At 37.1% G+C, this 14,827-nt stretch overlaps 1 protein-coding gene across 1 annotated transcript; it reads right to left on the bottom strand.

Annotated features, from left to right (window-relative positions):
• Positions 1–1,496: 1,496 nt before the first annotated feature.
• LOC140166436 (replication termination factor 2-like) lies at positions 1,497–14,824 on the bottom strand. The gene is made up of 7 exons (XM_072189899.1): positions 14,653–14,824; positions 9,318–9,412; positions 7,795–7,876; positions 6,400–6,536; positions 4,401–4,479; positions 3,686–3,796; positions 1,497–1,897 (listed from the first exon to the last, which is right to left on the bottom strand). The coding sequence occupies exons 1-7, from the start codon at positions 14,719–14,721 to the stop codon at positions 1,526–1,528; spliced, it is 945 nt and encodes a 314-aa protein (XP_072046000.1). The 5' UTR covers positions 14,722–14,824; the 3' UTR covers positions 1,497–1,525.
• Between the last annotated feature and the right edge of the window lie 3 nt (positions 14,825–14,827).

Genomic DNA, 14,827 nt, shown 5'->3' with positions numbered 1-14,827 from the left:
ACAATACCACATGAAATATAATACAAAGCAAAACAAATTCAGATTAAAACAAATGAGTTTTCAGGAGTTTTTTGAAAACTGCAGTTGAGCCGGTATTTCTTACATGCTGCGGAAGTGAGTTCCCTAAGTGATGGGCCTGCAACAGAGAAGGCTTGTTCACCTATACATTTCTTACTAAATGGTATAGAGTATCGAAGTGATGACGTCATAGAAAACTTTTTTTGCATTGCAGCGTTTTGAATACCATGTATCGGTGGAGCATGATGAAAAAAAATCCACAGTCCAAATTAGGTGGGAATCGGATCATGAGGGCCCGAGATATGGCAGCATGAATACCTAATTAGCCCCATTGAAATATGTGTAACTTGGCCTGGTTCCAAACAATTATGAACCAGGCCAATTAACACTGATTTGAATGGGGATAATTAGGTATTCATGCGCCATATCTCGGGGCCCTCATGATCCGATTCACACCAAATTTAGACTGTAGATATTTTTCATCATGTTCTACTGAAATATGGTCATGAAAATGCTGAAATGCAAAGAAAGATAATTTTTATGACGTCACACTTCGGTACTCTATTGCAAGAAGAGTCTTGAAGTTAGTGAAAAACACCAATACAATGCATGTTTTCATTTGTTATAAATATTTTATTTACAAGACAAATTACAAGATAGTAAAGATAAGAACATTTTACCACTTTTGAAGACCCAATAAAAATAAAAGCTAACAAGCTGAGCCGGGGGTGGGGGTATTCGCATGTTAAGGCATACGGGGATGTGCCACCCAAATGGGTCACTTTTTACCAAAAATCCTTAGATGAGGGTCCATTTTTGGTCAAAAAATCCTTAGAAGAGAGTTCCATTTTACAAAATTGTGAAAAAAATAAAAATTGGCTGTTTGTGAGGTAGAAAACCCCTTAGAAATGGGTCCCGATTTGCGAAAATTTTGGAAAAACAGTCATAGCCGTTTTTGAAGGAGAAAAATCATTAGATATGGGTAGGGTTTTTTATTCTTTATTACAACTGCAACTTATTCTCATTACGGCCAGCATGTATTTTGACATTTTCAGTGCATTTAACCACAGTTACTTTAAAAAAAAGTTATAATGGATGGTATCAAGAAGACGACTAACATTAATACTGACTGAAATAGGACTAGGTGTGACTTAGTAAGTTTTTCATTTATTCTAATGTCATATCAAATCATCATTTGACACAAAGAAATTAGAAAATATACTATATTTGACCATGCACCTATTCTAGTCCAATTAATGTCAGCCACCTTGGATGAAAACCGAAAGATAATTACATAGGATTTCATAAGTGAGAACACCATAGCTGTAATTCCATCAACTGATACCCCCAATGAGGCCAAACTGTATACTATTCCACCCAACTGCCAGACGAAAGTAGGAGCCCATGGTCCCCTGCCCTCACCCAATGGCAAACCATTTGCACACACCATTGAAAACAAGCCAATGTTGAAACCACCATTCAAACTGAATAAAAACTTTCTCTCAGTTTATTTTGACATTGCATAGTAAGGGTTATATGTAACCCAATGGGCTCCTTGTTTGTCCTTATCCTCTTTTGATAAAAACAAAGATTTATACACTTTGCTCTTCTTAGGATCAAATTCTTTATTAGTATATCCATTAGCTGCTTTCCCATTGGGCGGTTTGCCTGAGGTAAAGGTACTGCCATTGGCTAATGTCTTGGAACTTGTGGATGATGATGATGATGATGAAGATGCACTCCCATTGGTCGACTTAGATCCAGTTGTCTTGCCATTAGTCAGTCCATTCTTGTCATTTTGTGAGGAAGTCTCGCCATTTGTAGCTGCAGATGATGTGCTAGGCTCTTCAAGCTTTCTTTTCTGAGCTTTCTTGGATTTCTGCAAACACAAATGTAACAATTTCATGTAATGAATACAAAGCACTTTAAAGCACAATAATATTTTGTTTTGTAAATTTTTGAAGAAAAAAACATATCATTTTTGCGGCATTGTGTGAATTTTCTTGAAAGGAATGTAGGAAACAAAAAACTATTTGTGAGCATAAAACTTTTGCATATCCATATTGCTCATGAACATTTCATGCATTACAGTATCTGGAAATTCTGCTACTACAGTCATGTTTCTGATTTAACAATTTCATAACCAATAATTATTTGTTTGCATGCTTATTTTTCTGTTTGGTGCACTGCTTGTTTGATTCCTTTGCTTCTTTAATATAACACAAAAACTACAAATAGCTCTTCATTGTGTACACAATTGTTTTGCAACATTTTCAATACCAATGTAGATAACATGAGGTCAAATAGAGTGGTGAAATTTCATTTTTATGACAAACACATTAAAATAATATATTGAAAATGATATCTTGTAAGTGAATTTGTGATACTGGTATTCAAGGTATTTTATATATTTTTGCTGAACCATGAAATGGTATCAGCCTACATTAGTGTATCTTTCTTACTTCCTTACTTACTTACTTACTGACTGACTAACCATTTGGTCTGAAATGGACATATCTTGAAATGCCACGAAGGTATGAACCCCAAAGTGGTGTCAAATGAAAGAGGAAGAAGTAAAGAATATAATAAAAATATTTCCCTACCCAGGGGTGGCACTCATAATAAGCCCTGGGTCAATATTCATATGGGTCATTTTCATATCTCAAAATGCCAAGAATGTATGTACCCCCGAGTGGTGTCAAATGAAAGAGAACAAAGTAAAGAATATTATAAAATAATTTCCCCACCGGGGGTCACTCCTCATAAGACCTGGTCAATATTTATATTTTGGGTCTTTTTCATATCTACAAATGCCAAGAAGGTATGATCCCCGGAGTGGTATCAAATGAAAGATAAAGAAGCAAAGAATGTACTAAAATTATTTGCCCCACCGGGGTTGACACTCCTCATAAGACCCTCGAAATCTCAAGACGCTATGACACCCGAGTGTTGTCAAATGAAAGAGAAAAAAGTAAAGAATAGAATAAAAGTAATTTTCATACCGGGGGTGACACTCCTCATTAGACCTGGGTCAATATTGTGGATCTTTTTCATATCTTGAAATTCCAAGAAGATATGAGCCCCGAGTGGGGTCAAATGAAAAAGATAAAAAGTACAGAATATAATAAAAATAATTTCCCCACCAGGGGTGCTACTCCTCGCAAGACTCTGGTAAATATTCCTATTTTGAGTCTCTACCTCGAAATGCCAAGAAGGTGTGACCCCGAGTGACAGTGGTATACCACAATATAGTGCCGAAGCCACATGGTTCAGCTATGGTGCGGTAATCACTCTAGTTATACTTGTATTCAAGCTATTTTCACAATATACTCCAACAGGCCTGTGCCAGCACTACTCGGCATTTCCTAATACTGCCCACCACTGAACAGTGAATGTTGCCACCCACCACTCATATTCCCAAAATATGTACATTACTAAGTATTCAGAGTTCCATGCCATAAAAAGTTTTTATAAGCAATAAATGATTACAAACCTAGGATAAAATCATGTACAATACTGATTTCCCAAAGGTTCAATATTAAACCCTGTAATGGTCAATGAACGCTCATTAATAAATGCAAATTGATGAAATAGAGGATGGACAAACCAGACAAGGATGCACTTCTGTAAACAGCCAAAACTATTACAGGCTTTACTTTCATCTCACCTTCTCAGCCTTGGCTCTTGCTCTTCTCTCATCCATTTTGGTTCTGAGCTGCTCGACATCTTCATCACTCCCATTCAGGATGATTTCATCACTGTTGTATGGTACACCACACTATAAAAAGTGAAGATATAAAAATGAAAACACACATACAAAAATTGGGATAATAAAAAGGATGCCATCTTTGGAGTATGAGTTGCTGTAATGGTCATAGCACTCGTATCATACCACTGCTGCTCAAATTTGATTCCCCATAAATGGTCATGGCTGCCCATCCATGCCCATCCTCAGGTGTTTTTTCTGTTCTCGCAGGTTTTTGGTGCTCCAGTTTCCATCCTGCATTCTAAAATTGGACCTCTTCCCATATCCCTATCCTGCATTTCCCGACTCACCATGTTATGTTATAGTTGGGTTGGTGTAGTGGTCATAGCACCTCTCCCCCAATTTGCAAGTACTTATAAAAAAGTTCCAAAATGTCATAATTTGCTAGCATAGCAAGCAAAAAAAATCAGAGTTTTTTTCATTTTTTTGGTCAAAGAAGGTCACAAAATTGCCCCCCCCTTGGAAAAAAGTCCAGTTTTTCAAAATCAGCACCCCCAAAAAAATCTTGTATACGGGCCTGCCCCTTGGGATCCATTTAGTGGATATAATCACACATATAAGTCCCTGTATTCATTTATTCATCTTTACACCTCGCCATTGTTTAATACTTTCTTACCTTATGACACACTGCTGACTTGACTTCTTTGAGAGCCTTCTCTGACATAGCACAGCCACAGGTCCACAAATAGCAAAACCTGCAATTTGAAACACCAGCTGTTAAATATATGAGCATTAAAAAGTGCACCTGCTTACAACAACTTGGAATATTGCTTGTTTGTTTGTTTAGTTTTCTTATTGCAGATATAGGCGTTACAAAGGGTCAACAAATATACCAGTACCTCCTTATCTCTCCAATTCGAAATACTGATTTATACCAGTGGTAATTTCATTGTTCTATTCAACTACCAGAATTGAAAATATTATGTACCATGATAAGTGAATAGCTGTAGGTGTACAGGATAACTTGAGCACTGTTATTTATTAACTACACTGAAAATCATATACTTTCAAATCAAAATTCATTGATCGACATAAAATTGCACAGTTTGGAGAGGGATCATGCTCCTTCCAGGGGGTGTGAGTGACCACAGACAAAAAAGTCTGAAAACAGGAATGAAAAGTCTGAAATTTGTACTGTAAGGTGAAATCAAAATCAAAAAGTCTTACACCCCTGCTCCTTTAAGCACAACAGACACATCATGTGTGAAAACCAGGCATCAGTGATAAGCATTTCTATACTTTGGCAGAAAAAAATGCAGTCACTCATTTCTAACTCTTGCAATCTATTATTTGATTTTGTGTGTCTGCCAAGAAATGGACTATTCTAGTTGAAGTATGCTGTCAACTTAGGTGGATATTTTGTGTGGTTTATGTTAAAAATCCAACTGAAAACAGTGGAATATGTTGCCTATTAGTATTAGGGAAATATTGTTTTAGAATTCCAAATAAAAATCTTCCGCACCTTTTTCAAAGTTTTAGAATGAATTCTTATATGGAATGGCTATTATTATCTGTTCAAATTCCAGTGACACCTCATGCATATTGTCCTGGGTAGGATTAGGCATATGTGACTCCTCGCCACAACTGAGCCCGGATGTCGCCAGTGCCACTATTGAGATATGCTCCATCGAACTTAACAATAAACAATAGGAAAGAAAGGATTTATTGACTGTTTTATTGATTTTTCACTACTTAAATGTCAAGTACTATAGACATGATATACATCATTTTAAAGCTAATTTCAAGCAGAATATTTTGGTTGAATATCTCAAAAATGATGATTGGCGACATCCGGGCTCAGTTGTGGCGAGGAGTCACATATGTTCACTGGAGGGGCATGAAAACTAGCACCACAGCCTTGTTATATTGATTTTTCAAAGTAAAATGCTAATACCTATTTCAATGAATCCAAAGGTCCATGGCCATTACTGAGGTGTCACTGGAGCTGGAATAGATAACTGTATAAATTTGGTTGAAATTCAAAAATGTCCTCAAGGGGAGGTGTTCAAAAGGAATAGCCCAGTGCATTCTGGAACTAATACATTATTATTTTTAGAATTCTATTCCGATTAAATTAGGGATTCAATCATGTTTCACCGTTGTTCATCACTGATTAACAATGATGCGTCCGCATCGTCTGAGTGGTTGACGTAAGCTGCCCGAGCGAAGTAAACCACGCAAGACGCGCTGGACGCGATGAAGTTGTTAATCGGTGATGAACAACGTGAAACATGATTGAATCCCTTTCAACAACGTAAACAAGCAAAAAGATGTCTAATTCACATAATTCTTTCATTCGGAATGTCTGTTTGTCATTGCCATTCAACCTTACAAAAAGATTGCGGTATTTCTCTGTTGATATCAGCAATAAAACTAAAGAATAAAGCGGTAATATTTGGCTGCTACCGCCAATATAAGAGAGTTCATGTTTATGCATATGTTCCAGGCATGACGAATTTTACGCGCTCATGCGTAACGCGTACGCGTAACCTTGTGTTCGCGTATACGCTACTAAACTGTGGATTCATCACGGATTAACGGATTGGCTCCTGTACAAAGGTATAGGAAGAGTTGTTGAATAAATCTTTAATGACTTTTCATGATTTGTAACTTACTTGTACAGGCCATTCATTTCAATCCCTGTCACCGGGCAGATAAACGGTGCTTCATGTGTGTCAACGTACGCATCACCTTTATCAACCTTACGCTTTCCATATGCTGGGTTCTCTGTCAGTGTTAAGACTCGCACATCCTGTCCAAAACAAGGATATTATATTACTGTTAGCTCTTTTCTCTCATTCAAATTTAAAGACAAACACACTCACCCAGGGTCAGAAATTCGCAACCAAGTGCGAGAATCCTTTTGGATTCTCCCAGTGAGATTTTGCAAGAATCCATGGATTCTCGCCATATAACTTTGTATGATTAATTGAAATATTTACGAGAATCCATTTAGATTCTTGCGATTTTGTTGACGAGAATCTTTGCGAGAATGGATTCTCGGATTCTTGCCGAATTTCTGACCCTGCTCACCCCACATGTTTCCTGTCAAGAAGAATTGCACACAGTTATCCAAGTGCAGAATGTGTGTCTGGGTCTTCCATCACCATGCCAAGGACATTTTTCAACATTTTTCATTTTTCATGCTTCATTTTCTTAAATGCAAATTACATGCTACAAGTACAGGGCAACCTAAAATAGGGGAGTTTTTTAGCCTCTATTGCTTAAGTTTGGAACAAAATGACCATCCATATACAGTTCTGTGTGCATCCGTGTTTGGAAGTGCATTTTCAAACATCCACAATAATTGATGGCAAACACGTATACATCCTCATATATACCCCTACCTATGCATGCCGGCAACCACAGACATTGTGTACTGTCATCAAGGAGTTCTGAATTGAGGAGGTCTGAATCAACAAGAATCAAACCAAAATGGTGGATGTTTGGTGTGTATAGCTGGAATGATTTTTGGTGTGTATAGTTGGGTATATGATACACAGTACGAAACTGCAGTTTGTATTTTCAATACACAATAATGGAAGTATCTCTTTGCATTTGGCATGCAATTGCAGTTGCGACCTACTGGAGATCTCCTCCAACTGAGGATTTGCTCGTTTGCAGATAGGTCATGGTTTTAAAGTGAAAAGTCTTGTGTGTGTCCTCAATTGCAGGCAAACACTGACGCACCCACCCCTATGTGCGCGAGCATTCAAAGCGAGAACTTGTTATACACACATGTTTATTATGTGTCTGTTCCGGATTTCAAAGCGAGGACATTTTTAGGTACAGCACATTCAAAGTGAGGTCACCTCATACAAAGTGAGGAAATAGCTTATACCCCCTATAGGAAGAGTGTTATTCAATGAACATAGTCACAAAGCGAGGACTCAGATTTTGACCTCACTTTGTCAAAATGTCCTCACTTTGGATGTAAAAAGTTATATCTTGTCCTCGCTTTGAATGTCTCGGCGTACACACCCACCCCTACACACACATGTATACATTACCTTGAGGCTTCTAATGTGGTCAGCTGAATCACTGGTTGATTTATCCAGCAAATATTCCAAGATAGATTCTTTGTTGTATAACCTGTTGACATTAAGTAATAATAATAAATGAGTGTTTCAAAAATTGATTATTTTTTTAGGGACAAGCCAAAAAATTATAGTACCGGTGGGTCATTATTTCTCAATTCACCCAATGGGAAACACCTCACCCCCTTCAAATTTGTTCAAAATTGGTATACAGGGTGATTTTGGCTGGCAAAGCTCAAATTTCAAATATAAAAAAAGTGCAGTGATTTATAGTGTGCTACGCACAGGCACAATGCCTAGACGTTGATGTACAAGCTTCAGCACACTTTACAGGTTGTTCAGTGAAAATATGGTGTCCACTTTTCAAATTTTGTGTCCACTTTTCTTGAATAATTTCATGTTTTAAGCTGATTGTTTAAAACCATTGTTGACTTGCTTTGAAACTTCAATCATTTTTGTTAAAAACGCTTAATATCGACAGCCAAAACAAATGCACAGTTTAAGGTTAGCAACTATTTTAAACTGTTGCCATTTGGTAGTTCACAGCATCTTGCGAATGGTAGTGACCTTTGGCAAAAATTGCATTGATCATTTCATAGCGAGTGTGTAGAATAATTTAAATATCACAGATATACTTTTGTAGATCCTGTGGTTCTTGAATTATGTTGTAAATAGGGCTGAAACAACAACACTTTTGTAAAACGTGCATAACTCATTAACAACAATAAATCAAGCAAGTTTTCAAAGTATGAGGGGGTATCCAAAGGTTTTTGAAATCACCCAGAAGTGAATGAGCTATAGCGATGAAATTTTGTCAGTGTAATTACTGGTCCTTATGCTCCAAAAATGGTCTCATAAGTATGTTTACTTTCTTTACAGGTTGCGCTAGATGACCAGTAGGCGCATAACCTGCAAGATGGTGAAAATTGAGGCACGCAGCATGATTAAATTCCTGCATTTGAAGGGTTAGGCCTACAATGCTCAGAAAATGATGAAATAAAAGCTATCTACAGTGATGATTGCCCATCATATGGCACTGTTGCTTTTTGATAAAGGAATTTCCAAACTGGCCACATGTCCCTCACAGATGAACCAAGAAGTGAACGTCCATCACTTACGGATGATGCGGCCACAGTGAAGAAACTCAAGAAAGTGGAGGATCTTATCATGAAAAGGTTATGCGCCTACTGCCCATCTACATTGTAGCGCCACATGTAAAGAAAGTATACATACTTATGGACCATAATGTACATAAGGACTAGTGATATAGCTCTTTCACTTCTGGTGATTTCAAAAACTTTTGGATACCCCCTCGTATATGGTTTGTAGAATGAACTTTTGCAAAACATCTAAGTGTTATTTTTCAATAATATATATTGATTTAGGCAATGAAAATTGATTTTCTGGTTGCTTCGACCAACAAAAGATCGCATCGCCTAAAAATATCTATATGATACACATTATGTATATCAAGATACTTCTTTATCCATACTTACCTTCCTAATTCACATGCCACAATGGGTTCCCTCAAAGGCTCTTGTGTTATAGCACAGTGCAACCATTTGGCCATCCTTTCCATATGTTTGTCTTTCTGTTTGTTAAATTGAAAATGTAAGGAAATAAGTAAAATAAGAATAAACAACATTAAAAAAAGGGGGGTTTGACTCGAATAATTATCCCTACAAGGGAACAATGGTGTAAGTGGTGGGTGTGGTATGACGTCACTTGCGATGATCACTTCATCGCATTGGATGTTTTTGCCGGGATGTTTTTGGGCCTCTGACACGAAAGGGGATTACACATGCACTCAATGGGGTAAATCACAAATAAATACCGGTGCCTCTTGGTGAAACAATTAATTCAAAAGTTTGATTTCTTATCAGGGGAACAGGGTTCCCACACCTTGAAGCCTTTAAAATTCAAGGACTTTTCACCATTTTGTTCACTACACAAGGAAGCTTATGTACTAACGGCATTTCTGATTGGTCGATAGTACGCTGCAGGTATTTCTCTGACCTATCCGAATCATGAAGTCAGATTTCTAGCAACCAAATGATGTATAAAAGCTGATGTGATTGGCTGAAACCGCACTATGTAGGGTAATGAATATTAATTTGCAACAAACTATTGTGTATACTGTGATTGATAGCTGGATTACGATGCTCAAAATAGAGATCGTGTTCAAGATTTTCGGTTTAATTTTCCACAATTTTTCGGGTTTTAATCAGGTAGGGAGTTGTAATTACTTGGAATTTTAAAGAGCATTACCGATGGATCAATACAGGAAGTGGCAGGCTGTGCAAGCACTCTATTGAAAGTGAAAGGCCCTGTAGTACATGAACAACCCAACCGAGAGAATGGCAGTGGAATTAAAAATGTGTAAGATGTGTAAAGCACACATACACATTTGCTAGTCAGCCAAATTGGCCTAAACCGGGGCCCAAACACAATACATTGTATAAAACATAGAAATTTAAAAGAAAAGATTTGTCAAGGAAACCTACATAAATATGTTGTAGATACTTCACTTGACCCAAATACATGATTTATTTTTGTGATAAGACAATCGCACATGGAATTTAAGAGGGATTGTGATAGCAGTTCAAAATAGAAAAGCTGCACTATCATGCATTAGACTATGCTTGGTTTTTTTTAATTGATGCATTAAAAGTTGGCTGAATATTTTTGATGAAAGTCAATCGTTAACAAGGTGTAACTTTGCTACGGAAAGTTCTACATGACATTGACAAAATGGTTTTCAGTTTTGGCTTTCTTTACTCAAGGGCTTTAATTTGATATGATGTGGTTTGATGGCAAATTTGAATTCACCTTTCATACCTACATAGTACATACTACTCCCCATTCCAGAAAAATACAGAACTATTTTTTTATTAAAAAATATTATCCTGTTTTGCCAAATGAAACATCTAACCTAATCCTTTAGTTATTCCTAACTGGCAATAAAAGTCAAATTTTAATATTTTTTCATTTTGTGGGAAAATGGTCCAAAAACATGCAATTTTGCATGTTTTCTTACAATTGTAGTCACAAAATTGTAAGACTTGGCACAAGTCTAAGTATTCAAAATCTTGAGTATAGGGTTAGAGTTAGCTCATAATTTTAATATTATTTATATAAGTTACTAGATTTCACTGGAAAATGGATCTCATTTTTAAAATCATCTCAAATTGGATAGAATTGAGACCCAATTTGAGAATGAATTTGAGTACCAATTGAGATCCATAATCACCCAATTGGTGCTTAATACATTAGTGCTACCAAATGTTTGTCATTTCATGGTCAAAGAAGTTGGGGATCACCAAAATTAATTTCGCGGTTCTCGGGTCGGGCGGTTCTCGTGATAGGCCTATTTCTAATTACTGATTATTTTATGTTAACCATTCTGGAGGACCCCGGAAATAGTAATGTTCTGCTGAAATAGGCCTATTATATGCATGTGTTCCGTACTGAAATATGTGTTGAAAATAGGCCTATTGGTCCCATGAGATGTCCCTATTAGTCACACTAATGCTTTCCGATGCGCGCAATGTACTCCGCACACAATCCCGTTGATACTTCGCGATAGCGATAGCGCACCGCGAGCATGCGGTAGTTCACTGCGCGATTGCGAACCACGCGGAAGCGCACGTGATAGCGCGCAGACGGACAGACATGCCATGATTAGTATTATGATGTTTGCTAATTGGTTATGAGAAAGATTGGAAAATGTGTTTTCCAAAAATTAGAATGCATAAAGTGCTTTTAAAATTTTAGCCTTTGTTCAAGTCTTTGGGCTTGATTGTCACAGAATACGAAAAAGGTAGAAAAACACCCTAAAATGCATGTTTTTGGCCCTAATTTCCAAAAATTGACCAAACATTAAAATTTTACTTCCAATGCCAGTTACGACTAACTAAAGGATTAGGATTTAGCTATGTTTCATTTGGCAAAACAGGATAATATTTTTTTAATCCAGAAAAATTAGTTCTGTATTTTTCTGGAATGGGGAGTACACTTCCGAGGCGCCTTGTCGACTTGTTGCAGAAGTACACTCTCGTCAAAGGTTTAAATACAACAATTTTATAGTGGCTTTAGTGCAGTGAGTACATATTTGTGTACAGTTAGTTTTTTATTCCTTCGGTGTTTGCTGGTCGAAGCTGTGCATATCGCGTACACAAACGTAAACAGAAACACTCAGGCGATAAACAAATCAATAAATCGCTATGTGCATCATGCATACCTTTTTGGTTTTGCCATTTTGCTTTTTCCTACATGTATGTTGTACCCACAGAGGAGTAAGATAAGACAGAGCGCGTACCACCAGTCAAAGTCTCCGCCTCATCCGATAATGAGGGCTGATTGTTACATGAAATGCGACAGGCGAGACTGCTACGCAATTACCGCGTATTTTCATGGTCTATCGCGTAATCGCGAAAGCATGCAAAGCTCTATCGCGTATCTGCGAAGGCACGCATAGCGCTGGCGTGATTGTTTGACACAGCACGATCGAACAATCGGCCCTCATGAATATGCGAGAACTGGTACCATACAATACACGGGGACTTTGACTGGTGGTACGCGCTCTGTCTTATCTTACTCCTCTGTGGTTGTACCACAGAGGAAGATTTATATTGTGTATTTGATATTTGTGACTCCTCGCCACAACTGAGCCCGGATGTCGCCAGTGCCACTATTGAGATATGCTCCATCGAACTTAACAATAAACAATAGGAAAGAAAGGATTTATTGACTGTTTTATTGATTTTTCACTACTTAAATGTCAAGTACTATAGACATGATATACATCATTTTAAAGCTAATTTCAAGCAGAATATTTTGGTTGAATATCTCAAAAATGATGATTGGCAACATCCGGGCTCAGTTGTGGCGAGGAGTCACATTTTGTCTTGTACCTTCAGATTTTTAATGTGTTTGATATAATGTTTTGCAACATTTGTATATATTTTGCTGCTTTTAACTTTTCTGTAAGTGCATTGAGTTTCCTTGTGGTATTATATGCGCCCTAAAAACGTGTTTATTATTATTATATTATTATTAAAATCATGCAGATTGGCTGAGATCAACGGTCTTGACAATAAAACCGTTGACCCATTGGTTGTTGGCGCGTAAAAGGGGAGGAGACCTTGCCACTTCTACGCGATCACCGATGAAAAGAAATCAAATTGGTCATCAAACCACATCATTTTAAATATCAAATTAAAGCCCTTTCAAAATTAAAGATACTTACATCTTGTCAAAGATTGACTTTCATCCAAAACATTCAGCCAACATTTGATATGAATCAATTGCAAAACAAAACGGTATATAGTCTAAGGCTCTCACCAATTCCCGGTACCGAGTTCCGCCCGTTCTTGGCCTACCGGGTCCGAATTCACGGGTCAAAGTACCCGAAAAAAAAATTTTTTTAATTATTTTTTTTAATAAGTTTTTTTCAAAGTTTTCGGCGACTTTAGAGAACCACTTGACCTATTCTGAAGTGCTAGGATCACTTACAGGTAATTTGAAAAAAATTTGAAAAAAAAATTACGAAAAAATTACAGTTTGTTAACCTTGCTATACAAACCACAAACTAATATTTACCTCTTCATATATTACATATTATAAATGCATGGAAAACCAATGCATTTATAATATGTGATAGATGAAGAGGTAAACATAAGTTTGTGGTTTACAAACTATAATTTTTCGTAATTTTTTCAATTTTTTTTTCAAATTAACTGTGAATGATCTTAGCACTTCAGAATAGGTTGAGTGGTTTTCCAATGTTGTTTTTTTTTTGATTTTTTTTTTTTTTTTTTTTATTTTGGTGCAGTTCCCTTGAAAATTCAATCAATTACCAGTGCGTAACTACCCGTTAGTTGAGAGCCCTAATATAGTCTCATGATAGAGCAGCCTAATGTGGAACTGCTATATCAAACTCACTCTAAAATTACATGTGCGATTATCTCATCACAAAAAGAAATTACATATTTGGGTCAAGTGAAGTATAGACAACATATTTATGCAGGTTTCCTTGAACAATCTTTTCTTAAATTTTCTATGTAAAATTTGTATCAATTGACTTTTGGACCAATTTGGGTGACTAGCAAATGTGTTAACTAAGGTTTGCCTATCATACCTACATGTAGCCCGACACATCATGGACATCTACATGTTCCTTCCTCACAGTCTCGACACGGAGAGAAGGCCAGTGGAAATCGTAGTGACGGAGGTGTGATAGTACAGTGATTTTTTTTATTGGGTGGATCACCGTATAGGCATTTTACATTGAAAATACATGTCACCCATGCACCACGCAATTGAATAGAAGCCCTACTGCACAGGTTCGCAGTTTACCAGTTGCTCTTGTCTATTATGTAATCGGCAATCGCGGAGCCTAAAAAACGTGGCGCACATATGACATCGGGAATTGACGCAAATTTTATGGTAAAAGCAGTCATACCTAGAAAGGATTAAATTCAAATTGAGAAAATATTCTAGGTATGGCTTGTTGTTTACTAGAGGTGTGAGTACCTCTGGCTAACCTATCAAATTTTAAGTATTTCTTGGTCAAGACTTGGCCAAACTGGAACACTGTAAACGCTACAGTGCAGTGGCTCCGCGATAAACACACGCGAATATTCAATATAGCACGGTACAGAATGAAAGTATACACGCGCCTTACACTGCGTACACGCTTAGTACACTACATGGACGCAACGCGCATGTTCCAGTTTGGCCAAGAAATACTTAATTTGATTATACATGATGTCATTTTGTCATGTTTGTGCAGGTATTAGGAAATTAGGTAAGCTTAAAATTTGTACTCACTTGTTCTGGCTTTTTCTTCAATCGCACGAGTTCATCCCGCCTAGGAATTGTACCACCGTCGCAACCCATTTCAAAGGTATGCCTCTATGCCTTAATCTTGACAATTTAAATTAAATAATGGGATACTTTTCGACCAGGAAAATGTACGCTGTTCCTCCGTTTCGTCACTCTTGTC

This window comes from Amphiura filiformis, chromosome 12 (genome assembly GCF_039555335.1).
Source record: "Amphiura filiformis chromosome 12, Afil_fr2py, whole genome shotgun sequence".
Taxonomy (NCBI): domain Eukaryota; kingdom Metazoa; phylum Echinodermata; class Ophiuroidea; order Amphilepidida; family Amphiuridae; genus Amphiura; species Amphiura filiformis.
Note: the sequence above shows the minus strand (reverse complement) of the source record. Positions and strands in the feature narration are given on the sequence as shown.

Coding starts and splice junctions, on each gene's coding strand:
- LOC140166436 (XM_072189899.1), bottom strand. CDS start 14,721: ATGGGTTGCGACGGTGGTACAATTCCTAGGCGGGATGAACTCGTGCGA. Junction 6,537..7,794: donor ACCACATTAGAAGCCTCAAG/GTAATGTATACA, acceptor TGTTTTGGACAG/GATGTGCGAGTCTTAACACT. Junction 3,797..4,400: donor AGTCAGCAGTGTGTCATAAG/GTAAGAAAGTAT, acceptor CACTTTTTATAG/TGTGGTGTACCATACAACAG.